The sequence below is a fragment of the Heliangelus exortis genome, chromosome 23, assembly GCF_036169615.1.
Source record: "Heliangelus exortis chromosome 23, bHelExo1.hap1, whole genome shotgun sequence".
Classification (NCBI taxonomy): Eukaryota; Metazoa; Chordata; class Aves; order Apodiformes; family Trochilidae; genus Heliangelus; species Heliangelus exortis.
This window is the reverse complement of record NC_092444.1, coordinates 2433401-2459743: the sequence shown is the minus strand read 5'-3', so window position 1 is coordinate 2459743 and position 26343 is coordinate 2433401. Positions and strand designations below refer to the sequence as shown.

Below are 26343 nucleotides of genomic sequence, written 5' to 3'. Positions count from 1 at the left end.
ATCACATCCCTGCTCAGTGCACAGGGAATGCATCCACTGAAACAGTTCATTCTTCCCCAGGCAGAGGGGGGATTAAGAGCATGATTGGTTGGTTAAAACCATTTCATAGTTAAGCTTTTGCCTTAAAGTGGTTGAGTTTGTTCTTTTGTATAGGGGAAATATGATGTGGCCAAGGCTAGGAAAAAAAAAAAAGTAAAATACTCCCTTCCCCTCCCTCCCCTACCCTCCCTCCATTTAATACCAGCACATCTTCAAATAAGTTAAAACATCTCAAGTTTTGGTAGCACCAAATTCTATCCCTTCCCTTCTTCTATCCCCGTGTTGTAAACTTGAACACGTTGGCCCAAGAGCATAAAAAGGGTTTGGCAAAACCAGGCACGAGCCGTGCACACACGCTCCCAAAGCACCCCCTGCCTCCTCCCCTCACTCCTCTTGCCACGTGTTACACGTCTGTGGGCACCTACACACCTGGAGCAGCTGCCATAGTAAGTTTCATCAGTGCCACGGATGGACAGTGGGTTATCCAAAGCTAAAACACATCCAGAGAGTCCCTCGGGACAAGTGCCCCGTGCACGCCCCGGGGGGGGTTCAACAACTTCAGAATCTGCTTTGTGCTGGACAGGGTGGTGAGCTGAATGGCTTCTGATTTTTCTTTTTTTTTTTTTTATTCGTTAACATTGGAGCTTATTCTAAAATTGTACATTTAAATAAAAGCAATACTTTTTTTTATCCAGTAGGCATCATTAGAAGCTATCCTGTCCACACAATGCTAAGACGTGTTTGGTTTGGGTTTTTTTTTCCTTTTAAAAGGCCAAATCTAATGAGTGGAACAGAAAAGACAAGTTACTTTGGCTGCAAATAATTAAAAAAAAAAAATCTGGCTCAACATTCTGCTTGTACATTATGCTGTATAATTTAGATATGTCCTTTAAAAGAAAAGACATCCCCAAGTCAGCTACCTCTTCTGTAGTTATGTAGGAACGATGATACCCTTGGCTAACAAAATGAGAAGAGCAAGATCTGCATTTCCATCTGCTTGTTCCAAAGCCTCAAGAGCTTCCCGTGTGGTAAAACCAGCACCAAGGATCCGATCAACATCAGCTGCAGGGAAAGCAGGGGGTGGAGAAGCACCTGAGGCAAGTCCAGGACAGGCAGCTGGTGGGCTCAGCAGTGGATGTTCACATGGACCTTCAGAAGCAGAACCACTGCTTCTCCCAGATGCTTCTGGAAACAGGCTCCAAGTTTCTTGAGGTGCACCTTGAGCCAAAGCATGTGTAGAGCAAACAGAGGTGTTTTGCTCTGAAGTAGGACTCGTTGGATTCAAATAACCTTCTGCCAAAACCTTTGCCTGCTCAGAGCTCTGTTTCTGGTCAGATGTTGCTGCAGAACTCACCATGGCCTCATCACTCTTACCTGAAAACTTCTGACCCTCTAAAACACCTTCTCCAAGAGCTGAGTGCACGTGGCTGGCAGACCCAGGGCTGATGTCTTCTGTGCCAGAATCACAAGGATGTTTCCCCTCTGCTTTTCCACCTTCACACCTCTCCTCACAGAAGGAACAGCTCTGTTCCTGGCTGGCTGGATCTGAGCCTTTCTGCTCATCATCAGAAAGTCCATTCTGTGGTGTTGCTGGCTCTTTGTGAACCATTTCTAGCTGAGAGACTTCTTCAGAGGCAAGGATTTTACATCCTCCTCTCCGACTGAGAATCAGGAGTTTGTGCAGCTCTTTCAAGGACGATGCTAGAGAGAAACATGATTCTTCTGAAGGTCTTCCTGGATCCGTGTCCAGCTGAAGGATTCTGGAGGGGGAGGAGCTGTCTTCAGACACCTCATTAGACTTTGCAGGAATTTCACTCATGCTTTTAGACTGTGGGACATCACCAGTGGAAAGCAGATCACTCGAGGGGGATGCAGACTTCAGCAACTCCACCTCCATGGAAAAAGCATCCAAGTTCAGGTCAGCCACACTTCTGTTCCCAGCCTGCTGCTTCTGCTCATTTGCTGAGCTGTGCACTTCAACTACAGGCTGCTCAACTGCATCAACTTCCATGAAGGTTTCCAGATGTGCACAGCTACAGGAGGCTGACATCTGGCTACTCGGAAGACCTGCTTTCTCCTGCCCCTCTCCTCTTGTTTCTGGAGGAGGATTTTCTGCCTGGCTGACTTCTTCTGCAACAGGTTGCTCAACCCCATCATTATGGCAAGGAGGTTCTGGGTCAGTTGCCTCAGTTTGCTTCTCCAGATGCTCCTTCTCTGGTTCTTTGCAGGCCTGGTGGTCTATGGGAAGCTCGTGCTTCTGCTTCTCTTCTGAAGACAGACATCCATCTTTATTTTGCCCGTGCTCAGCTGCACTGTCAGCCAAACTGTTGCCTTCTGTCACTTCCAAAGGATGTTCCTGACCACAGCCTTGTTCTTCAGCATTACATTCCTTTAGACTGTCAGCAATAAATGTTTCTTTGAGTGTCTTCTGAGAAAGGCAAACTGGATTGTGACAGGTTACCTCCCCTGTCTGGGGAGAAGGGTCTTTATTTGCCAAGGAAGTGTTACTGGAAAGATGCTGTAGTAAGAGAGGATGTTCTTTTTCTGGGGTAATCTGGCATTCAGTTGGAGACTCAAAATTGCTGAGGACTCTGGGATCAATGGGCTCTGTGAGGCTGGATTCAGATGAGCAAATTGAAGCAGGGGCAGAGACAGAACGATCAAGTAATTGATTTGTGGGATTACAGATCTTGGAATTTAGTCCTGAAGACTGGACTGGATTTTGAAACCCATCAGAAGCTGGTAATGAGGGCATTTCCAGTGAGGTAGTTTCTTTGTCACTATTCTCTATCAGAAGACAGAAAGAAAGAAGCCATTAGGACACAGCAGATCCCCTGCTTTCATTGGAATAGAGAAAACTTTAGAACAATGGCTATAAATACCTGGTCTGTGGCCCACTCCAGCTGCAGTAAACACACACTACATGCATCAAGGCTTCTGACGTTCTGTTTGGATTAGGAAACAAACACACCAGACTTGTGTTAGCATTCAGAGCACACTGCATGCATGGCTACTGCCCTGCAGCCTTGCAGCTCCACTCCCGACTCTCCATCGGGACGGTGTGCAAGCAGCAGCAGCTCCAAGCATTTCTGCCTTCCAGGAGTTCAGCCTGGGAAATTATGGGAAATTATGACAAGTCACACAGAACTCTGCTGGAGAACAATTTAAAGGCTGCTCTGTGCTATCTACTCTGCAGAGTGGTGATACTACACACTTGATAAAATATATATGGGAAAATGTCTAGCACTGAACTGGTTTGTTCTCTGCATAGCTGAAGAATTTGGGGAGCCATGTTTCAGGGCAATGGGAATTAAGAGGGTATTATAATTCTGGAACTGTGCTTCCAGAAGCTATTGCCTTGTGATGGCCAATGGCATCACAGGGAGGAAAAGGCAAGCAAACACCAGCTTGCTGCAAAAGGGAAGTGTAAAGCTCTTGGTGTGAAAGGCAGGAATCCCCCAGAGGAACTGCTGCCTGAGGCTGGGAAGAGCAAACCAAGGGAAGGGACAGCCAGAAGTGAAACCTAGCTCAGTGTTTCCTTCTCCAGAATGAATTACAGATCTCTATCAATAGTGGCAGACACTGGGTCTTGTTATCAGGACAGATTAGATAAGTTCCCTTATCTTGCTAACAGTCTCAGCCTTGCTAACATATCGGCTCTCATGCTTCCATTAATTCACTAACATGACCTTTGCTGTAAGAGCTGCCTGCTTGTCCCTTACAGACCTTCTCTGTCCAGCTTCAAATATCCATGCAGCAATCCAGCTTTTGTGCTGCATGTTCCTTTTCCCTTCCTCCACACTCAGTGCTCCTAAACACACACCACTGTTTTACCTTAAATCTTTCTCCTTTTACAGACACCCAGCTGTTCTGGGGGACATCCTTACATGTACAGCCAGCATTTCTTTTAAGTTCCATGCCATGAAGGAAACTTGGTGTTCTCACCTCAGCTGCTTGTTCTTTTATTCTCTGTTAACATAAAAGTGGTGCACTGGGTGCTGCAACACTGCACCTCTGATCAACACACCTGGGTGTAAAATAGAGCAGCCCTGGCACAGAGCAACCCCTTCTGCTGGCTGCACATCTGTTCCTAATGCAGCTACAGCAACTTGGTGATGCTGGAGCATTAAAAAGCCAGAATTATCCTGCAGATTTTCAGGCAGCTCATCTTTCATAAAGGTGGGAAAGAGGCTTGTGACACAGGATCTGGATGAAAAACAAAGGGATCTTTTCCTGTTTGTACACGATAGGATTATGTTCACCCTCTGCTCCCAAGCCAGTCCTCCAGGAGGAAGCAGAACTGTCTTCTGACTCAGTGGATTGGTAATAAGGGTCTGATCAGTCAAACCCAGCAGAGATTTGCAGTCATTAGGACAGTAGCAGTAGCTGCTATTCTGCCAAGCACTCCTCAGCACCATTCTTTCAAGCCCCAGTGCCATCCTCCTGGGCTATCTCCAGGAGCCAAATCCCAGCTCCATCAAGGACATTGATCCTGCTAATACCCACAACAAACTCTTCCCCACAAAGTGCACCAGCAGGGATAAATTCTCCCAATATTAGGAAAAGCCTGAGCTGTGTATGTGGTGGCAGGGCCCCTCTTGTATCAAGGCTGTCAGGATGGGAAGCTGTACATGGAATAAGTCACCTGAATACCCTTCCTCCTAAAGCAACTGCAGTTTTCCTGCTGGTTTTGTAAACCCTCCATAATCCCCGTGTTTCACAGTGGTGGAAACACCGTGGACTGGCAGGAGAGAGTGAGCTCACTGACAGCAATGAAGCAGCCATGGAGGATCTGGATCCCAATAAAACACACCAGGACTCCACAACCACCTCTGCTGCCTTGCTGTAGGTGTTGAAACACCAGCAAGTCAGCTGGCAGAAGTCATGAGCCTTGCTAAAATGAGCTTCAGGGAATTAAATAAAGCTCGAGAGTAATCCAGGTGCATTCAGAATGAGAACTTTAATAGCCTCCAGAGGAATGCAGTGATTTCTGTTGTACCATCTACCAGAAATTCAAGCTGCTATGATAGAATGCAACAGCCTTTGTGGGGAGCTTCGTTTCGCTGGCCCTGCATTGTGTTCTCTTCCTCTCCAGGTTCCTGCTCTTTCATTTGGTTTTGCTGGTACCACCTAGCAGCAGTTAATTTTTGGAAAAAGTGAGGGTGTAGATTAATATTCTGACATCTTAGGATTCAGCCCATAAGCCAGAGGCTTGTGTTATGTCCAAGACTTACAGTCAGTCTAAACAAGACCAACCTCAGTTTTGTGCATGGGTGTTCCACAAGCATTAAGTGAACAGATAAAAGTGAATTTCCTATTCTCATGAATCTTTTACATTCCTCAAGGGCTCAGCATCACTGGAGAACAGCAGGCTGCTGATCAGCCTGAAGAAAGCCACGTGGTTTTTAGAACTGTACTGGCATGTAAGCAGCTTTGGTTTGAGTCATTTTAGGCACTTTTCATCTTAAAGCACTTGACTAAAATGCTTTTATTGTAAAGACTGATATATTTTGGTCTGAGGGTTGCTTTCTCTGTGACTCTTTCAGCAGAGAACTAGGTCCAACCAACTAAGATGGCTGCAAAGTCTCATCTGAAATGGAGAGATACTGCAAAAACCAACCAGGCCTCCATCAGGCTCAAAATTTTAAGAGGCAAAGAACCAGTATTTGCATCTGCACATTTTCTCTGCCAGGTTATGTGAAGAGAGATGAGCCCAAGCTACTGGGTTGGACCTTTACCTATACCACAACCTGACAGGGGCAAGCTCAAATCTATGCTTGTGTTACTTTCAACTTGCTGCAACTTAATCAGCATTCAAATCTGGCTTTAAAACTCAAACATATGAACTATTTCTTGCTGATTCATTAAGGTCAGGCCTTCCTTTCTAGGTTTTTACAACTCTGGAAAATTTATGCTCTTAGAATCAAAGAAAATTGGTCAAAAGGAACAATAAGTGTAGACCTGCATTCTCCTTAGTATAAACATTTTGGTTATTTGCAAGAAGGTCACTGCTTACTCTTTGGTCTATCAGGCAGCAATTGGGAAGTCTTAAAGAAAACATCAGTACATAGTTTGGCTGGTAGCTGAGCTTTCAGCTCTTGTGGCATCTCCACTGAACTAAATTTTGCAGCTACCAAACTCTTCTGTAACCCAGTCAGTTTGTATTTGTGCAAGCCATGGGTTGGAGGGACAGGGAACAAATCTCTGGGGAGGGTAAAAATTGTCTTTGCAGATCACATTTAAGGCTGATGGTAGACATTAGGACATGAATTCAGCTGCTTCTTTTGAAATGTGGAGAAACAGTAAACTTCAGAAAGAGAAGCAATTCAGCAATTCATCTTCCAAGGGCACAGGCACCATTCTAAGGACAAGATGCTGAAATGATACTATTTCTAAAAATTGTCATGAACTTCTGTCCAGAGATTTGTACTGCCTGCTGCAGCTCCTCTATTTTTATATACTACAGCTATCAAGAAGAGGATTTGTGGAAGGCTCCACAAAGCTGCCCAGGAGGCTGCTAAAATATCAACAACTGAACCACATCCCCACGTGCTGCAACTCAACCCAGGTGAGCAGCTACCAGAGACAACCCCTTCTCTCCACCCCTTCAGCAGCCAAGAAACCAGGTGGGAAGTCACAAGGAGAGCACAAATGAAGCAGCAAGCACCCCTGAATGCCTTCATGCAGACAGATTTTGCTGTACAGAAAGAGGAGTGTGGTTAGAGCAAGAATAAAGCCCCTTCTCTCCACTCTTTACTCGCTGATGCTGCGTTAGACTTCTCGGAGCTGAGAAGGGGGAACTGCTGGCAGACATTCTGATACACAGCAAGAAAACAATGCAGATTAATATTTCCCCCCAGGGCTCTGCCTTGTACCTGCTTCCTCTACAGATTTCTGTATTGCTTCTGCTAGTTCCCAGTCTGCAATCTCCTCCGGCCTCGCCTCCTCCCGCCCGGCTCCGTACGCCAGCCGGGCACACTCCGGGAGCTCGCCCTCTGGGAGGAAGGTGGTCTGGGAGCCAGTGGTGCCAATCACTAGGACATTCTTCTTGAGATCAATTGAACACTGTGAAAGAGCAGCATGACATTAGGGGCCTGCCTGAAAGCCAGTCAGTTCCCAGAGAAGAAGGAGAAATAAGGTTAAACAATCCATTTCCAATGGGAACAGCTCGCAGCAGCCAAGCAAAGTAGGCCAAGAGCACCAGGTATAAGCAAAGGGCTCTCTGTGACTTGATTTGTAACAAATCATTCAGTTGGGAAGCTCTGAGAAGCTTTCATGAGAGCAAAACACTTCAGGGAGCAGCTAGACACCCAGGACTGCTTGGGAGAACACAGAACGGCTGAGGTTGGGAGGGAGCTCAGAGCTCATCCCCTCCAAGCTCCTGCCATGCCCAGGGACACCTCTCATCCAGCCCAGGCTGCTCCAAGCCTCATCCAGCCTGGCCCTGAACACCTCCAGGGAGGGGGCAGCCACAGCTTCTCTGGGCAATCTGTGCCAGAGTCTCAGCACCCTCCTGCTGAAGAACTTCTTCCTAAGATCCAGTCTGAGCCTCTTCTCCCTCAGTTTCAAACCATTTCCCCTTCTCCTATCACTGGACACTTATGAAAAGTCCCTCTGCAGCCTTCCTGGGGGTTCCCTTCAGGAACTGGAAAGCAACCCCGGAGTCTTCTCTCAGGCTGAACAGTCCCAGCTCCCTCAGCCTCTCCTTGTAGTAGAGGTGCTCCAGCCCCTGGATGATCTTTGTGGCTTCCTCTGGACTTGTTCCAACAGATCTGTGTCCTTATGGTGGAAGTGAGACCATCCACTGTCAACTCTCCCCAGAAAAATCCTAATAAATGCACAGGCAGGGCATTGGTACTTGGAAGAGCCAGGAACTGTTTCAAAAGATACCTGATGCCTCTTCAGCATATCCAGTCCCAGAAGCATGTCCATGGGCTGCTCTTCAAGGATTGAGAAGGAGCATGCCAAGAAATCCCCTTCAATCTGCACCTGAGCTGAAAAGCAAGGAGAGAAGTTGCCACCTTGCAATGTCACAGCACAACAAATCAACTTTCTGCTCTTCCAGCTCCTGGGAAAGGTCTGCACATACCTGCTGGGTTTATCTGAAACCACAGCTCTGCCCTATGCATTTGGTCACAGTCTGGCCTTGTGCAGGCCCCAGGGACTCACAGGGCTACCTCCCACTCAGGGCATTCCTTCTTTTACAAGCTGACTGGCACTAGATCCTCAAGTCCTGCTGATCCAACCCTCCAAACCAGAGGAGCTGCAACACCTCCTAAGAGCACAACTCTAAGAAGAAACAACAGCTCATAGTGCCCAACAGTCCCACCCCAGACAGGAGACACCCTGCTATTTCACATTAGCCCCATTTTTGGCACCACTCTGAGCTGAGGACTCCCTCATCCTACAGTATCAAGATAATTCCATTTTGAAAAGCATTAAATGAGGCAGCAGCCAGACTGAGACAGGAGCCAGGAGTTTGCCTGAGACAAACCTACTGCAGATGCACTTTTATTTTACTCCGCAGCAATTTCTAACAATTATAGCATGAAACCAGATACCCCTTGGTGCCAAGACTGGGGGAAATGCAGTCAAGCAGCAGCTAAAGCTGCCCCAAGAAGAGCACCAGTACTCACCTAAGTGCACTCTGCCAATTATTTTCTGTGTCCCTACACCTTTAGCAATTCCAGCCCACCGCCGATCCACCAGCCTCATGATGTTGCACCTTTCAGCACAAGCTTGGCTCATGATGGTCATCTGGGCACCTACCATCAAAAAAAACCCCCAAACATATCATGTTAAGCCCTGATAGCTCATCAGAAATTAAAATTCTCTCCTGGAAGGACTTAAAAAAATGAACAACTGCATCAGCAACTGCATAAAGGCTTCCTCTGAGTCCCACTGCTTTGAACAGACTGCTCACACACACAGACACTGGCAGGAAAGTGTGTGTTACTGTAGGGCTGGGAGAACCTCTTGAAGAGGGAAGCAGTGTATTAAAGGGAAAATCCTCCCATTTGTGACAAGATAAAACACAGGAGCCTTGCCCCGGGGTGTTCAAACACTCCTGTGTGCAGCTTCTCCCCACAATTTGCTCTGTTCACCTTAAACCAACGCCCAGGCTGCCCTCAGATCTCAGTCAGGTGCCTCAAAATCATGTAATGCAGTGTTTTATTATGGAATTTTGGGTCAAAACTTCTGGGATGTTTACTGTCTCACTCAGAGAGCGAAAAGAGAGAGCACAGAAAGAGGTGAAAATCAGGGCAGTTCACCTGAGTCAACAAAGGCTTTCACTGGGTGTCCATTGACTTTGCAGTTAATGTACAGCATCACCACCTGCCCAAAACTCTCAGGGGCCTCTTCCATTGCTATCGTCATATTTTCTTCAATGTTTTGCTGCCTGAATTTAAGGGATAAGAGAGAGAAAAATCAGACTTGCCACCAGCTGAACCATAGCAGCATCCCTTACTAACAGAGCTGGCAATCCCACCCCCTGCCATTCACCCTACAAACAGCACATTTGAACCCCACCAGATTGCCTCATTAGCTCAGCACAGGGGGATTGTTAATCATCATTTTGGCTCAATCCAGAGATACCAAGCTGCTCCCCAGCAGCCACTGAGACTGCTTCTTCCTACACCTTGCCTGACTCCCACTACAGCCCCAAATGACCTTCTGTTTGCAACAAAGCTGTCACCACAGAGTTAACCTGGAGAACCCCTGTGAGTGAAAACCCCATGTATTTATTAGTCACTCTACAATAAGGTGCTGAGGGCACACAATGAAGATGTTGCCAGGAGCTACAATGTTGGAATCCCACACAGCAGCTGAACATGAAAATCATCCAACATTTCTCTGGTATTTTGCCTTTCCCAGGCTTAGGAAGGGAGGGAGGTGAGGAAAACCACAGCAAGAACATCACCATAAGCACAAACTCTTGGTGCAGATTCAAGCCTACAGAAGAAACACTCTCCAAGAAGCACATCACAGAACCTACAGTAGCCTTGGAAGTGATGAGTATCTGTAGCAACTACATCTGAAATAGCTTAATCCACCAAAAACCAAGAAGAGCTTCCAATTCTGATGCTGTTTGTTTTTTCCCCCTCAGCAGGGGCAGGGGAAAGCAGACATCTGAAGGCAGAATTTAAACACACTCCTTACACCCTCCAAGGAAGGAGCACCATGGATGGAAGCATCCTGTGGAAAAAAACCCCATGAAGACCTCCAAAGCCCACAGGTGACTCTGGTTTCCTACCTGATGTCTTCTTCTATCTTGGCCTGTGCCTCAAGATCAAAAGGGTCAGCTGAATAGAGTCGGATCCTCTCTTGCTCCCTCCTGGCTCGGTCCTGCTGTTGCTCCAGCAACACCCTGGTGAATTTCTCTGCAGTAACAAGGAGATACAGAAATGCTTTTTACTGGAAACTACTCTTACAAATCAGGTTCTGGCACAGCAAACTCATCTTCTTTTATGCCAGCATGCACTCAGGGTTAGACTCAGCAGCAGAGGCAGAAAGGACTTCAGCTGAAGGCAGCATGGATGGACCTCAAAGGTTTGATGGGAACCTTGGGAACCCCCTGAGATGAAAAACAACTGCCAGAGCTCCTTCTCCTTGTGCCTGCTACTCAAACTCAGCACAATCAAACTCCATTTCCTCACACATACATTTTTATATGGAAGAAATACAGAAAAATAGATGAAGACAACAATACTTAAAATAAAGAGCTGCCATTAAACCAGGAATTTGTTCTTCTATTGCAGCAAGAATTGCCTATGCAATACTCAAAAAAAAAAAACCCAGCTGCAAAGCCAACAGATAAATGAGACCCAAAGCAGAAATCAGCCCTATAGAACATGCACAATTCCAACAAGAAGCTGGAGTGGATTTTGTAAAAGTTTCAGACAGAGAAGCAAGATTTCACAGCTCTCACTAAGATAGCCCAGCTACAAGAACAGCTTGCAAGATCTGTCACGTTTTACACTCAGCAATTCCCAGGAAAATAACAGCAAAGAGCAAATTCAAAACTTGGAGCCATAAAAAGGCTAACAACAAAAATTACTTGGAACCCAAGCAACACCAGCAAAGACAGAGACATTATGATCCTTAAAGCTGGATGCCTACTGCTAGCATTAAGAGGTCTGGGGCAGGCCACCTGCTTGTCAAAATCTAGCCTCATTTTTAAGGATTTTAGATCCCCTCTTTCTGGTTATTTTTCACTACTTGGATGATCATATATATTCCCAAAAAGGACTTGGCAATAAATTAAGTTCTGTAAACACAGAAAGTTGTGGGTTTGCTGCCAGAAATGCAGCTCCTGTGAAGAAGCTCTCTGGCTCCAAGGCTGGTACATGTTCAGGAAGGCACTGGGTCCATTTTCTTGGTTTTGGGAGTTTTTTAGAATTAGGCTTCTGTATAGCAGGTGCTTCTGAAGTGCTTGTGGTACATCCCCCACAGACACATGGCATGAATCTATGGGTACATCTGGGCACCCAAGCCAGAACTGAACTGGATCTGTGCCCAAATACAAAGAGGAGCAGTGTGGAACAATGAGACCAGAGCCAGATTAAACCCTGCTTCCCCCTTACAGCCTGCTGTCACAATCTGGGACTGAAAATGTCCACCTGAATCCAAGTTTAATGTGCACAACAAGACAAGAGAGATCAGCAGATGAGCTGGGTTTGGTGTCTTGGACTTCACTTCTTATTTTCTCTGCCAACAGCAGCACAACCTTTCAAGGTGATGCAAAAAAATTCCCTCCTGTATGACCTACACTCTGCTTAGAAGAGGTGTGAAAAACCTTGAACATGCAAAGGACATGGTTTTAACTCTGGAGGTGAGCTACAGTCAGAATTAAAAAATGAAACAGGTCAGTAAGATCCACACAAGTTCCTCTCTGGCTTCCTCTGACTGAGAGAAATCACTAAGATAAAATCTTGATAGAAGGAAAAATGTCTCCAGCTAGAAGCTCTTCCTCTTCATTCACTTCCAGGATTTATTTCCTAACTGACTATTCCTGTTAGAAAAACTCCCTAAAACCAGCACGTCCTGTCCCTTCTGGAGTATCCACTTCCATAGCCAACCTTTGTGGACAGAGCCAGCTTTATAGCATAGCTTTCCACCAAGGGCTCTGGGATGCAACAAACACAATAATGTTACTGGAAAATGTGCATTTGGTCAGTCTGTCTTTGCATAAAAACTGGGAGCTGAGCCACTTGTCTTCATAGAATCATAAAATCATAGAAAGGGAGAGGTTGGAAGATCATCCTTGAAAGATCATCCAGTCCAACCCCCCTGCCCCAGCAGGATCCCCCAGGGCAGGGCACACAGAACACATCCAGGGGGGGTTGGAAAGGCTCCAGAGAAGGAGACTCCACAACCTCTCTGGGCAGCCTGGGCCAGGGCTCCCTCACCCTCACACTGAAAAAATTCTTCCTCATATTTATACAGAACCACCTATGTTCCAGTTTATAACCATTGCCCCTTGTCCTATTATTGGTCACCCCTGAGAAAGTCTTGACTCCATCCTCCTGGCACTCACCCCTTACATATTTATAAACATTAATGAGCTCACCCCTCATTCTCCTCCTCTCCAAGCTGCAGAGCCCCAGCTCCCTCAGCCTTTCCACTCCCTCCATCACCTTGCTGCCTCTGCTCTGGACTCTCTCCAGCAGTTCCCTGTCCTTCTGGAACTGAGGGGCCCAGAACTGGACACAATATTCCAGATGTGACCTCACCAGGGCAGAGTAGAGGGGGAGGAGACTCCACTAGAAACAGACTTCCAACCGGACTCCATCCCAGTGACTCCACCTCTCTGGCTTTTATCCTTCCTCCAGCTCCTGATCCACCTCACTCCCCCATCATCCAGGCCACACTTCTTCAGTTCAGCTCCAAGGATGCTGTGGGAGAAGGTGTCCAATGCCTTCCTGAAATCCAGACAGACCATGTCTGCTGCTCTGCCACCATCCAGCCACCCAGTTACATCCTCACAGAAGGCTCTCAGCTTGGTCAGACCTGGCCAATTTTCCCCTCAGTAAAGCCCTGCTGACTGCTCCTGATAAGCCTCTTGTCCTTGAGAACGAGTTCCTCCATCACCTTTCCAGAAATCTGACTCATTTATGCATCTGATATTGCAAAGCAGGGGACTGAGGAGAAATACAGAAGAAACACTCCCGACTTGCCAGAAAGGTTCTTGTTAGGAGGAGAGGAGCTCTGCCTGGGGTACTTCCACCTCACACCTTTTAGCAGCCAACATCCCAGTGACTTCAAAAGGCAAAATTTGCATTTTTGTTACAAGTGAGAGACCCAACCCCCCCTCCTGCAGCTGCACAAGCCCCGACTCACCCAGGTCTCCACTGAGCAAGGCCTCTGCCAGGGGGGGGTTGCGTTCCTTCAGCAGGGACAGCTCGTGGGGGTTGGCCAGCAGCATCTCCCGCAGCAGTGCCGGGTTATCCAGAGCCTGAGGGAAGGAGGGAGCATCCGGAGGAGAGGGACGGGGACGCTGGGGTGGTGCTGGGGGGTGCTGCTGGCTGGATGTCCCAGGGACAGCAATGCTGCTGAAGTCTATCTTGGGTAAACCTGGAGGGGAAAGAGCAAGGAGGCTGTGAAGGGATCCAGCACAAATCCTGTGAGGAAGGGCTGAGGGAGCTGGGGGTGTTGAGGCTGGAGAAGAGGAGGCTCAGGGGAGACCTCATCACTCTCTACAACTCCCTGAAAGGAGGCTGGAGCCAGGGGGGGGTTGGGCTCTGCTCCCAGAAAGCTCTGAGTAAGACAAGAGGCCATGGGCTTCAGCTCTGCCAGGGGAGGGTTAGGTTGGATATTAGGAAAAAATTCTTTCCAGAGAGGGTGATCAGGCACTGGAATGGGCTGCCCAGGGAAGGGGTGGATTCTCCATCCCTGGAGATATTTCAAAAGAGCCTGGATGTGGCACTCAGTGCCATGGGCTGGGAACCACGGGGGGAGTGGAGCAAGGGTTGGACTTGATGATCCCAGAGCTCCTTTCCAACCCAGATGATTCTGTGAAAAAAGAGGTGTTGGCACTCTAGAGTTTATGATTCTGCTTGAAAAAGGAATGGAAAAACCTTGGGGAGGATGAGCTGCTCTTAATGCTTCAGTATTAAAAGGGATTCTGCAAACAGCAATCTGTGTCAGCAGCACAGCCACGTGCTCAGGTTACTGGGTTAGGAATGCTAGCACCTATTCACATAACTGGTCTAGCCTACCTGGCCCATTTTCTGTATCCTGAAATGCACTTCTCTGAACCAGACTGGTTATTTCCAGCTTCACAAGTGTGAATACCACACACAGGGATTGTAAGGCTAAACCCAGTGTCTCTAAGGCAATCCCAAATCTCTCAGAATTAAAAAAACCACCAAAACCAAACCAAACCAACCAACCAAAAAAAGCAGCAAAACAAAAAGCAGGGGAAAAAGAATAAAGAGAGAAAGAGAGTAGAAACATTTCTGCAGACCTGCATTGCAGGTACCCATCCTCCAGCTGAGGCAGAACAAGGACCTCAAGCAACACTTCCATGCCCTTCTCAGCCAGCAGCACCTTCCCCAGTGACACTTTATGGCAGGGATTTGCTAGGAATTGCTGCAGAAGAGCAGAGCAGGGCTCCACTCAGATGTTACCTGAGGAGCCTTTGGCACATCTGCAGGATTGTGCAGCTGGGCTTGTCAACACGTGGCTCTCTGGGCATTTGTCACAGCACAGATTTTGGGCACACACACCAATAACTTTTTATTGTCTCTGAGCAGCACAGCCCCAGTGTTATTGCACCATGACACTGAGCAGGAAGGGAACCACGAAACTTCACAAGCCTTTGCAAAAACTGCTGTCCTGAACCAGCTGCCTTCCTCACTTGAGCTCTATTTCCCCAAAAGCACAGTGAAATGGTAGCCACTTCCACAGAATTAAAAAAAAAAGTCAGTAACAAGCCTTTTAGCAATTCTAAAAGCCCCCACCTCACCTCCAGCCACCCTCAACACTTTGCCTAAGGAGTACTACAGGAGCCTGACCCCTGATGGAGTTGGTGTTTGATAAATGTTGTGATGTGTGGATGGTGAGAGCAGAAGTTTGCACAAATCCTTTCTCACCTTGGAAGCGGACGGAGGGTCGAGGCTCTACGGTCTCTTTCTGTCTCAAAATCACCACATCCCCATCTTTCAAGCCATAGGAAGCCAAAGATCTGTTGTTGTCAGTGAGGGGCTGCTCGGCATAGACGATCTGCTCGTGGAGAGAGTGGAATGAGAAGAGCAGACAACACCTTGCTTGTTTTAACTCTCATTTTGTTGAGGCAGTGTTCCTTTAATCCTCCAGACCCAGCTCCAGCTCCAGCTCCAGCAGAGAAGGAGTAAAACCCTCACTGCAGGCACGGGCAGGCCCAGCTGTAGCACCTCTACCTCAGGCACAGAAAAACCTCAGCAAAAAGCAGCTGGACAACACCACAGAGCTGGGTCTTACTGAAACCTGGCAATGGTTTCTCAAAACCCAGCATCTGAGAGGAGGGCTGGTCACTCTTAATTAGAGGCCAAGCTTATTAGAGGAATGCAAGCCCTGCACCAGGGCTGGTTGCCACATTTCCAGAAACCAACCTCTACCATTGCACAAGTCACAGCATCTTCTGCAGCATTATCTCCCTGAGTCTGCACCTCCTGACCAAGGACCAACTACACACATCAACCAGGACTGATCCATGGATGATCCAGTCCAAAATCTACAATCTCTGCCTTTTCCCACAGAACAGCTCCCCAGAATAACCAGTTTTACAGGGACCTCAAGGATTAGCTCAGTGATTTCCAGTGCTTTCTCAGTGATTTACTTCAGTGATGTATCTCTATCCAGACTCCAAGGTTCAGCACCCAAAGACACCACTTCTGAGACTGCAGTCAGTCTGTGGCAGGGAATTAACTTCTTTTGACTATAAAACACAAAGTTACATCATTTTCTATTACAATAATCTGATTTCACAAGGGGGTCTGCAGATGAAAAATAAAAACATAGTGAGAGAAAAAGTAATAATCACCATGGGAACGTTTCTGTTAGCATCAGAGCTGTTATACCTACAGATTTCCTAAATTACAGGGAAGCAAAAGAAACAAATAAATAAGTGCTTTACAGGAATGAAAGTTCCCAGAAATGTTATCTGCTGAACACTGACTGAGCTTCTTGTGCCTTTGCTGGAGCCCGATGGGACCGGGCAGATCGGTTCAACAACCTCCTACCCCTGGCAGGACTCCAAAGCAAGAAGTGCCAAAGAACTCAGCCTAAACCCGTCAGGCACAAGATCAAATTTCACATTTACCACCTAGTTTAGCAAGACCTGTGCCTCTCTGGGTCTGGAAAAGGCTGGTTCAGCTGTTGCTGAACAGGTTTGCCACAGGTCAGGACTGGCAAAGCTGCGTGGGAGAAGCTTTGGCAGTCCCTGCCTGCATGGGCCATGGCTCAACCCTATGCTATTGCAAGCAGCAGGTCCAAAAAGATCAAAAAAAAACCCCATTTACTGCATTTTTTAGGGTCTGAAAGACTCTACAGCCTTCCCCTGCTTTACTGCAGCAACTCTGAAGCGTTACAAAGGATCCCACTAATGCATTCTAGATGCAGATCCATCAGCAGAGGTGGTGCCAAAGACAAGCCAGCAAAAAGCAAAAATAATCAGAACCCCACAGGACAGCAATCAGTGCCACCAGAACGGGAGAAACACGGGACAAGGGACAAGCACAAGCTTCCTACCTTCTCATTAATGACACCCTGAACAGCCTCGGTGGATTGCACCAGACTGGGCACCTTCCAAAGCAAACACAGGGACATTTGCAGGCTACATTAAGGAATGCAGACTCTGCTCTGATGGTTTGCAAGACATAACGAGTGGCACAATGAAGGTTACGTTGTGCTGGGAAGAATCCCAGTGCATCCTCTCACGTTCCCAGATGCCTCCTCCTGCCCTCAGAGGAAACAAGATTGCAAGACAGCCCAGCTGCACACACACATCTTAACTGGCAGTTTCCCCCTGCAGACACTCTGGATGAGACAAGTTAATCAGTTTAAGTGAGGTTTTACCTCTGTCATCTTGCTGAGATAGGATTTATGGCTCTTCAGGCCTTAACACCTCAGACAAAGAATTAAGCACCCGGTGGTGGCTCCACATCCATCAGCACCACGGCTGAGGGTGCCTGGGAGCCCTCCTGCTCTGCTCTTCAACCTCACCAATTTCATTTGGCTGACTTTTGATTCTCTGGTCTGGAGCACGTTGCTGTAAACCAGTCTGTACTGGGCCAGGTCCCAGACACAGCTCTCCTGGAGGTGACCTGGGCAGTGATGTAGGCACTGGGATGGCACAAGGGTTGCATTTTGAATGATGCCATTGGGCAGAACCTCCTGATGGAGCAAGGAACCCCAATCAAGAGTGTCAGATACCACCAGCAACAATAAAATCCCAACCCAGATCCCATTAAACATTCCTGTGGACAGCCAAGGACAGGAGGTGCACAACACGAAAGAAATGAAGTGCTGCAAGAATGAGGTTCTGCAGGGGTGTCCTCATCCCCCTCCAGAAAAGCCACCACCTGGAGGTGTGGAGGGAAGAGCTGTGAGAAGAATTATTTCCCCTCTTGTCTCCAGGCTCCTCTTATCACCACAGCTTGCCACCAGCTGTCCCCATTATCTCCCTCCCCACCTTGTCACTACAACTGTCACTGGGAAGCCCTCTGCTCCCCTCCACCCCAAACTGCAGCCCCTGGACTTAATGTCCCAAAGCAGCAAAAACCAGGAATGGGATTAAGTTCTGTAAACACAGAAAGTTGTGGGTTTGCTTCCCTCCCCCCCTCCTTACACTGCCCTGCACAGCCCTGGCTGTGAAATTCATCCTCTTTCTTTTGTGCCAGCCTGACACCTGGAATCCAACGTGTGCCTTGGTTATGGAAAAACAGCAGGAAGACACCAATTGTGGTAAATGTCAAACTGCCTGTTTGTGGAGGAGAAGGCAAAAAAACCTTCTATGCAACAAGCTGCTTCCCCTAGAATGTGGATTTTTATCACTTTCTCCCCACTGAAAGCCCTCAAAGCACTGAGCAGAAACAGGAGGGAAAGGAACAATAAATACGTGGCTGGAAAACATCAAAAAAAAAAAAGGGATAAGATGCTGCACAAGTGGTGAGCAGAAGGGTGGCAACAAAAAGCACAGCACTGATCCTGTGACCTGCAGCTGATATCACTGCAAAACCCCACACACTTTAATTGCAGGGGAGCAGAAACTCCAAGTGAGGGAAATCCAGGCAAAAAAAAAAAAAATCAGTGGAAAAATCCATGACCCTTCCTTATCCTCAAACAGAGGCAGAGCTGCTGGGCCAGCCTGACAGAAAGGGGACAAAGCTGGTGCTGAGGAGTTCTCACTCCACACACCCAGAGGTCCTGAAGCCACCCTGTGCTCCCAGATCCCACGCTCAGAAGTTGTCCCTGGCACCAGCCACAGATCTGGGTGGCTGTGACACAGAGCTGGGGGGTTGCTGAAGCACAGCAGAAGGGAGGTGGTTTCTTCTAAAAATAAAGAGGGTTTTTTTAATTTTTTCCTGCAGGAAAATCCACCTTACCTTGATCTTTTCCCCTCTCTTTGAAGCCCACTTTCCCTTCAAACCTAAACTCTCAGCCCAACCCAAAAGCTGGCTGAAGGCAGAGGGAAAGCAAAACACCACGGGAACCTGTTCAGTGAGGGAACTCACTCACCCCAAAGGCTGCCAGTTCAGCCATTTTCCCATTGCTGACTAATATTTTCTTCACTGGAAAAATGTTTTATTAATTTAGACTTGGAAAAGGCTCAGGAAGGAGAAGCCATCACCACAAAACTCCCCAAACTCTGCCAGGAGCAGCCAGCACCCTGAGAGAAGGAGCAGACAATGCCCCAACTCCCCCTGAAAAATGGGCAGAAATGGGATAAGAAAGGGGGAAAAGCCCAAAACAGTGAGAGAAACCCGGGTGGAAGGACAGACAGACACGAACCTCCCCCCACGCCACAGTTTTGGCACACCCACAAGAAGTAAGCCCTGAATTCGGGCTGGAGTGGGATCTGTGCTGGAGGAGAGGAGGTGGGTGCCTTGTAAGAAAAAAAAAAAAAGGGGGGGGGGGAAAGCCTCAATTTGCCCTTTCCACCCCAGTCAGCGGCAGGAATTTGATACAATAAGTAAATAAAGCCTTTCCTCAACATTTCAGCCTCATCCCCTCGGGTCTGGGGACAGCACCAGCTGGCACCTTCCCCACTCTGCCTCCCATTCCTCTCACTCCAAATCCTTCCCCATTCACACAACAAATTCCACTTAAAACTCAACTTAAAAAAAACCCCAACATTTTCTTCTCTCTTTTTGGTTCCACAACGGAAGGAGACCGAACCTTTCCCAGCAGGAAGACCTCGGTAAGACAGCAACTCAAAGGGAGTCCCCCAGGCGAAGAGGAGGATTTTGAGGGAAAAGGGAGCTGTTTCTCCCCAAAACCAAGGGCTCGGCGCAAGGAGGCACAGGGACACCCCCACCCCACCCCAAATAATCCGGGATCCGGCGGGGCGGAGGCGCCAGGGGCCGAAAGGAGGGGACGCAGCCGCTCCCTGCCCAGGAGACCCCAACCCCGGGTGCTCGGGGGGGAAGGAGCGGGGCCTCCCCCGGTCCTGAGGGCTGCGGGCAGGGCCTGACCTGGCTCTCGGCCGCCGGGATACCAGACTCCAGTTCGCAGAGAGCCCGGAAGTTCTGAAGTTCGAAGTCGGCGTCCACTTGAAGGGAGAAAGTGAGCTCGCTGCGGTCGCGGCGCAGGCAGAACACGGTGAGCAGCATGGCCGACCCGCCGCCTCCGCCACCGGCCCCGCCGCCGACAAGCGCCGCCGCCGTCAAGCGCGGATGTCGCAAAGCGCCCGCCCCGCCGCCTCGGGGCCGGACGTCAATCAGGGCCCCTCGACCAATCGGAAAGCGACTGGCGGGAGGGGGCGGGACCACCGCCCTGAGCCCACGCGTGGGCGGGGCCTCTGTCCCCTGGGACCCCAAATCCTTCCCCGGCGCCCCCAGATCCTTTCCCCAGGACCCCAAATCCTTCCCCCGCGCCCCCATCCCATTATTTAACCCTTTTCTTCATCAGCCTCTGAGCCCGCAGCCCTGCAGGCAGCGAGGGAAGGAACCCCAGGGCCATTTCCCTTTCTTCTGCCCCCCCAGAACCCCAAGAACCACACGGCTCCTCCCATGCCCCCCCCATCCCATCAGCTCCTTCACTTTGTCCCCAGTTTTCTTGTGATGGGCATTTTCCAGCTGCTTTTTTCCTCCCTAGACTCCCTCAGTTATTTTGGGGGTCCTGGGTAAGCATTTAGGGGTTTGCCCCACTTTCCTCAGTGTGCCTCTGAGGGCACCCCAGACTCCTCGACCAGTTCTTTAGGGTGCCCCAAGCCCCTCTTCACACCCCAGATCCCCTCTTTTCCTTTCCAGGGTACTCCAGGCTCAGCACCATCCCACAGTCCCCTCACCTCCAGCCCCACAGAACACCCTGAGCTGGCAAAGGGGACATGGGGACACAACCCCAGGTGCCACCTGGGGGACCCAGCCAAAAGCCCCGTAAGGTGAATTTGCTGATTTCAAGCCAGGGTGAGAGGAACAAGACTTTATTCAGAAAAGGTGGGGTGAGATGAACACCACCAGCTCCTCAAGAACACCAGCAGAAGCATCATGGTTCCAGATGCTTCCAGTGACACATTTCCCCCCAAAAATCTCATTTTCCTTCTTTGTAATCCCCCCGTGTGTAAAAATAAACAGACCAAACACAGCCCCAACAGCGTGCCTGGCACCTCCCAGTCCTCACAGGGCTCCAAACCAGGGTCCCACGTGCTGCCCGTCCCTGCCTGGCGCTGGGGAAAAAGCTTTTCCTCCTCCCACAGGGAGCTCAGTCGGATTTCTCCTTCTCCTTCATGTGCAGGAAGACAATGCTGAACATGAAGAGCCCCAGCATCATGGAGAAGGCACCAGCATAGTAGGGATAAGCTGAGGGGATGAACCGTTCATACTGGGTGTGCTGGAGGGGACGCACAGACACCTGAGGGGGGCAGAGAGCAGCCCAGAGCTGAGTGACAAAGCTTCACCAAAGCTTCACAATCAGGTCACCTCTGAACCTTCACAATCAATCACCACCTTCACAGTCAATTCCCCACCAACCTTACCTGGGTGGAGGAGTAGAGGTGGGTGTAACCCAGCCTGTTATAATCCACTTTGAACTGAAACACTCCATAGACATCTGGCAGCTTGAAGCGAACGCTGTATTTGCCACCTGAGGGAGGGACAGAGGAGACACTGAGGTGAGAAAAAAAAAAAAAAAAACCACCCCAAATGTGGGGCTGGGGAGGTGAGTGAGGGGTGTTCCTCACCACTCCTCTGCAGGAAGGTCCGGACGAAGGGATCGATGCGGACAAACTCCAACTGAATGTCATCTCCATCAAAAGGGACCCACTCACCATCAGAGAGCTTCTCAATTACGATGCTGTACTCCTGGAAGGGAGTTTGGAATTCATCAGTGATGCCTGAAGATCAACCTCGGCCCCTTTTCAGTTTAAATGTTCAAACCCAGCATCCACATCCCCTCCTGTCCCTGCTGCCGGCTCCCAGCAGGTGGCCTTACCACCAGATCGGTGACCGTGTAGGCGTTGGGAGGCGTGAGCTCCCCCACGCGGTGGTGGGACACGGCTCCCACACGCAGCACTCCCTCCTCCTTGAACACCCAGCGGGACAACGCCACGGCCAGCTCGTAATTACCTGTCTGTGAGTACCTATGGGTGAAGGAAGGCTGAGAAAAAGTGGCTAAAAAAAAAAATCCACATTAAAAAAAAAAATCATTTAAACCGTTCACAGGTGGGAAAGAAACAAACAGGGAGCTGGAGCTTAAGGAGGGAATGAATTCCCAAAGCACTTTGATCCCTGAGGCTGAAGGAACACATCACCCTTGATTTAATTCCAGCTTTCTGCTGTTTCTGACAACACAAATGTTTCTTGTCTATTTCCCAGGACTTTCTTGACTCAACAGCTCCCCAGATATTCCTCAGCTGAGGAGCCAACGTACCTCTTGGAGCCAGGAGTAGCTTTCTGCACAGCAGAATTGAAGAAGGCATCACTAAAGAAGTCCAAAGAGCCGCTGAAAACAACGCGGGCGTTGTTCCGGGCTTGGAGTCCAGCAATCAGCAGGGTGTTCTTCCCAACAGCGTGGGGGTACTGAACAGGAAAGTGGTTAGGGATGAGGAAAGGAGGGTTAATCTCTGGTTTGCTACAGGCTGGAACAGTCTGGCACAGTCTGTAGTGAAGGAGAAGCCAAGAAGCTGTGAATAACCAGTACTGGATTCACAGCTTCTCCAACTGGAATGAAACCAGGAGATTATGACTTAATCCAACCTTGATTCCAAAGCACCCCTCACACTGGGCACTTCTCCACCAAGAGAAAGCAAGGAGGAAGATTCCCAGGACAAAGGAGTCCAAAGGAGGCAACTGGGCGGGTGAAAGGACTGGAGCACAGATCCTGTGAGGAGAGGCTGAGGGAGCTGGGGGTGTTGAGGCTGGAGAAGAGGAGGCTCAGGGGAGACCTCATCACTCTCTACAACTCCCTGAAAGGAGGTTGGAGCCAGGGGGGGGTTGGTCTCTTTTCCCAGGAAACTCTCAGCAGGACAAGAGGGCACAAGAGGTCTCAAGTTGTGCCAGGGGAGGTTTAGGTTGGACATTAGAAAGAATTTCTCCAGGGAGAGGGTGCTCAGCCATTGGAATGGGCTGCCCAGGGAAGGGGTGGATTCTCCATCCCTGGAGATATTTCCAAAGAGCCTGGATGTGGCACTCAGTGCCATGGGCTGGGAACCACGGGGGGAGTGGAGCAAGGGTTGGACTTGATGAGCTCTGAGGTCCCTTCCAACCCAGCCAGTTCTAGGATTCTGTGATTCTAACATCAGAAAACAGACAACATCCTGACACTTTCAAAATCCATCAGGAGATTAAACACTCAAGTACTTTTCCCTGAACTGCAGAAATTTAAGGGACTAAATTGGAGAAGTATAGCCCAGAAGAGAAAAAAAAGTAACTGAGCATACCTGAGTGATAGGCTTATCTGGGAAGAAGGAGTAAGAGGTGGAAGAGCCAGTCAGGATATCCAGCACCAGTGGGTTGTCAGGATCAGCCACCATCCTAGCAAGGAGACAGAGGGTGAGCAGCATGGAGACACCCCCAGCCCCCATCCAGAGGAAGGTGCAGCCACCAGCCTCAACCTCCCCACCCTTCAGATGTGGCAAGACAACTGCACACACCAAGAAAGGAAACACTTCAAGACATTAACTCAAGCTTCACTAATTTATGCTAAGAAACATTCCTAAATCAACAGTTTTGGAGATTTTCCTCTCTTCACCAGCTGAAATCAAGAGATGGGTTGTTCCAGAGCCACAGCCCTACATTCACCTCGCAGCAACACCTGAGTTTTTGGTGCTGCTTCCACACCTCACCTCCCTTCTTCCTCCCACCCTGCAGGCTCCTTACCCAACTCCTCGGAAAAGGATGGGGTTCAGAGCTGCTTTCCCCACAATGGTGGGGGCCTTCAGGAGGTTTTCGGCGTCGGCGACGATGAGCGTGTGCTGGAAAGGGGAGAGCTGGGGGTGAAGGTGCTGCACAGCCCGAGGTGGGTGCCAGCAACACCTTCTCTGGTTATTTTAAGGTTAACTTTGTTTTTCCAGACAACTAAAACCCCAGCAGCTGTGTTACAATGGAATTAGAAAAGCAGAAAAGTAGCATTTTAAAAAACTGAATTATGATCAAATGAACTGCAGGCTGATGCATAAAATGTAAACTTCCTTTTGATGAAGACAGTAACACCCACAGTGTTTTACATCCCCTAAAACTAAGACAACATCCACTCAACAGTTTAAATAAAAATTAGCAGAATATATTTAGTTCAGCCTTTAATACAGGTTTTAATTTTAAAGTAATGGATGATGCTTAGGGAGAAAAATCAATGAAGAAATAAGAACATCTCTGTTCTGATCTCTGGGACTGAAAATCCCCCTTCCCACATCAGAATTGTTGCACAGTGTCTGACACACTTCACCATGGCAGAATTTTCCCCTGCACTTCAGAATGGTTCTAAACCCCTGTTAAAGGTGGTGGCACTGCCTGGGTGTCCTGGTTTGGGCCAGGATAAAGGTGATTTTCTGTCTTGTCCTTTTGCTGTCACGGTTTGACACTGGCCCAGCAATTAAAGCCAGTAACACTGGGACAGGGTGATGAGGTGAAACTACCCAAGGCAGTGGAAACATCACACCAGGAAATTCAGAAAGGTGGATTTGAGGGCAAAGACCCCCAGACACACCCAGCTTTGCAGTGTTAAGTCATGCTGTCAAGCAGACTTTTGTAGGAGGAACCTGAGAGAAAAGACAGTGGATGGAAGCAAAAACAGCCAACAAGGACAGAAGATTCACCCCTAAATCTTTACACCTAAATTCTCATTAGCAAAACCCAAAATGTGCCAACAAATCCATCTACCTGGCCTGGGTCAGATATGTCATAGTTGTGATGGTCAATGACAGCTGTTCTCTCCTCATCAAACTCAATCCCACACTCACTGCCCAGCTCTCTCAGTGGATCACCTGGAAGGACACAATTCCCTATTACACAGCATGTCTGGGACACAACATGAGTCTCAGCTTTGAAAATAACATAAATTCAGCTCAAAGTCACCAATCTGGCACCCTGCAAGATGAACCCCAAGGAGCAAGACAACCTGCCCCATGTAAATTTGCATTCAAAACAACAATAAAGGATATTTAGCACCCATTTCCTCACAGCAAACACCTTTAAGGCTCACAAGAAACTGCTTTTCCACCATTTTGTTGGAGGAACTCAGAAAAGGATGAATAAACTGCTTGCTTTCTGCAGAAACAAGAAGCAGCTAATTTGCTGTGATGAGCATTTGTACTCACCAATGTCAGAGCTGGCAGCAACAAGGACACTGCCACCCCCATCAATGAAAGCAGTGATAGTCTCCACGTTGATATTTCCACCAAAATCTGAAAGTACACACCAGAAATTCAAGACTCACTGTCAGAAAGAATGCCATGCCAGAATATAACCACAGCAAAACACCAAATCATTTTTATTGTGCATTAAAGAATCTCTGTTAGAAGCCTGAAAGCATCTGTAACACAAAGGATAACACCTAAAACACAACGCTTCATTAAAATCCACAAAGCAGTAAAAAAAACCCTCTGACAAATGCCAGCAATCTCCAAGAGGATTGGAGTTTCCCCTCCTGTATTTACCTTCAATGGATGGTGAGAAGATGATCAAGTTGTCATACAGAAATTCTCCATATTTGATCAGGGACAGCCCAGCATCATCCGCCGTGCGGAAAGTGAGATCAAAGCCCCTGTCTGCAGGCACCAGACAGAAATTGACAATTTTTGTATTTCACAAAACAGGCACATGCAGCAGCAAAGCTACAGCTACGTCTCCAACTACTCAGCAAGATGCTGAGTCTTATTTCCCCAATAAACTTTTGTTAAACTGGGGAAACAAAAGTCCCCCCAAGTGTTTTGGAAAAAGTGGCCATGGGGCTTTCAGAGAGCACCTGATCAAAGGAACCCAACCACCACCACCTTCACTCCCAGGGGACCCCAGTCTCCTTCCTCAGCCCACCTAGGTGTTCTGGACAGAATTAGTTTTCTTTTTTGAGTAATTTTACTTTGCAATTAACCCACTTCCGAGTAACTGCACCTGCTCAAACCACGCCATTAGCTGACCACAATCTCCTCCCTCAGCCCAGCCGGGGGACCCCACTCTTACGACACCCACTCTTTTGCTTCAGCTTGATCAGAGGACCCCAATCTCCTCCCTCAGCCCGGCCAGGGGACCCCAAACACCCCCCTCAGCCCCATTCTCCTCTCTCAGCCCCACAAGGGGACCCCAGCCACCCCCCTTCAGCCCCAGAGAACCCCAATCTCCTCCTTCATCCCGGCTCCGGAGCCTCCCCGAGCCCTACCCGCCAGGCTGCGGAAGAAAAGCGAATGCGTGTCCCGCAGGTTCCCGTTCTCCAGCAGCACCAGGGTGCGGGGTCCCCCCTCAGCCCCGGCCGCCGCCACTACCAGGAGCCCCCACAGCCGGAGCGCGGCCGCCGCCATCTTGCTCACCGGCGCCAAACCACCCCGGAAGTGAACGGGCAGGAGCAGCCAATCAGCGCCATGTACCGCGCCTACGCCGTCCAATCAGCACCAGACAGCTCCTCGCCGCCAGCCGTGAACCCCCGCTGAGGGGCAGCAAGATGGCGGCTCCA

The 26343-nt window shown here is 48.9% G+C and overlaps 2 protein-coding genes across 5 annotated transcripts; both read right to left on the bottom strand.

Annotated features, from left to right (window-relative positions):
* Positions 1-619: 619 nt before the first annotated feature.
* On the bottom strand, positions 620-19918 carry DDI2 (DNA damage inducible 1 homolog 2). Of its 4 annotated transcripts, XM_071767338.1 has the most exons (10): positions 19716-19916; positions 15135-15264; positions 13381-13614; positions 10295-10421; positions 9312-9439; positions 8676-8804; positions 7930-8033; positions 6915-7104; positions 2922-2984; positions 620-2826 (listed from the first exon to the last, which is right to left on the bottom strand). In XM_071767338.1, the coding sequence occupies exons 1-9, from the start codon at positions 19851-19853 to the stop codon at positions 2968-2970; spliced, it is 1197 nt and encodes a 398-aa protein (XP_071623439.1). In that variant the 5' UTR covers positions 19854-19916; the 3' UTR covers positions 620-2826; positions 2922-2967. The 4 variants fall into 4 exon arrangements, with proteins under 4 accessions (XP_071623439.1, XP_071623435.1, XP_071623436.1 ...); XM_071767334.1 differs by lacking the exon at positions 2922-2984 and having other exon boundaries at positions 19716-19918; XM_071767337.1 differs by lacking the exons at positions 620-2826; positions 2922-2984 and adding an exon at positions 4981-5169 and having other exon boundaries at positions 19716-19917.
* Positions 19919-20649: 731 nt separating this feature from the next.
* DDOST (dolichyl-diphosphooligosaccharide--protein glycosyltransferase non-catalytic subunit) lies at positions 20650-26222 on the bottom strand. The gene is made up of 11 exons (XM_071766792.1): positions 26053-26222; positions 25334-25444; positions 24995-25081; positions 24558-24661; positions 23559-23653; positions 23120-23213; positions 22111-22259; positions 21673-21820; positions 21422-21542; positions 21218-21324; positions 20650-21093 (listed from the first exon to the last, which is right to left on the bottom strand). Exons 1-11 carry the CDS (start codon positions 26189-26191, stop codon positions 20944-20946), a joined length of 1305 nt encoding a protein of 434 aa, XP_071622893.1. The 5' UTR covers positions 26192-26222; the 3' UTR covers positions 20650-20943.
* Between the last annotated feature and the right edge of the window lie 121 nt (positions 26223-26343).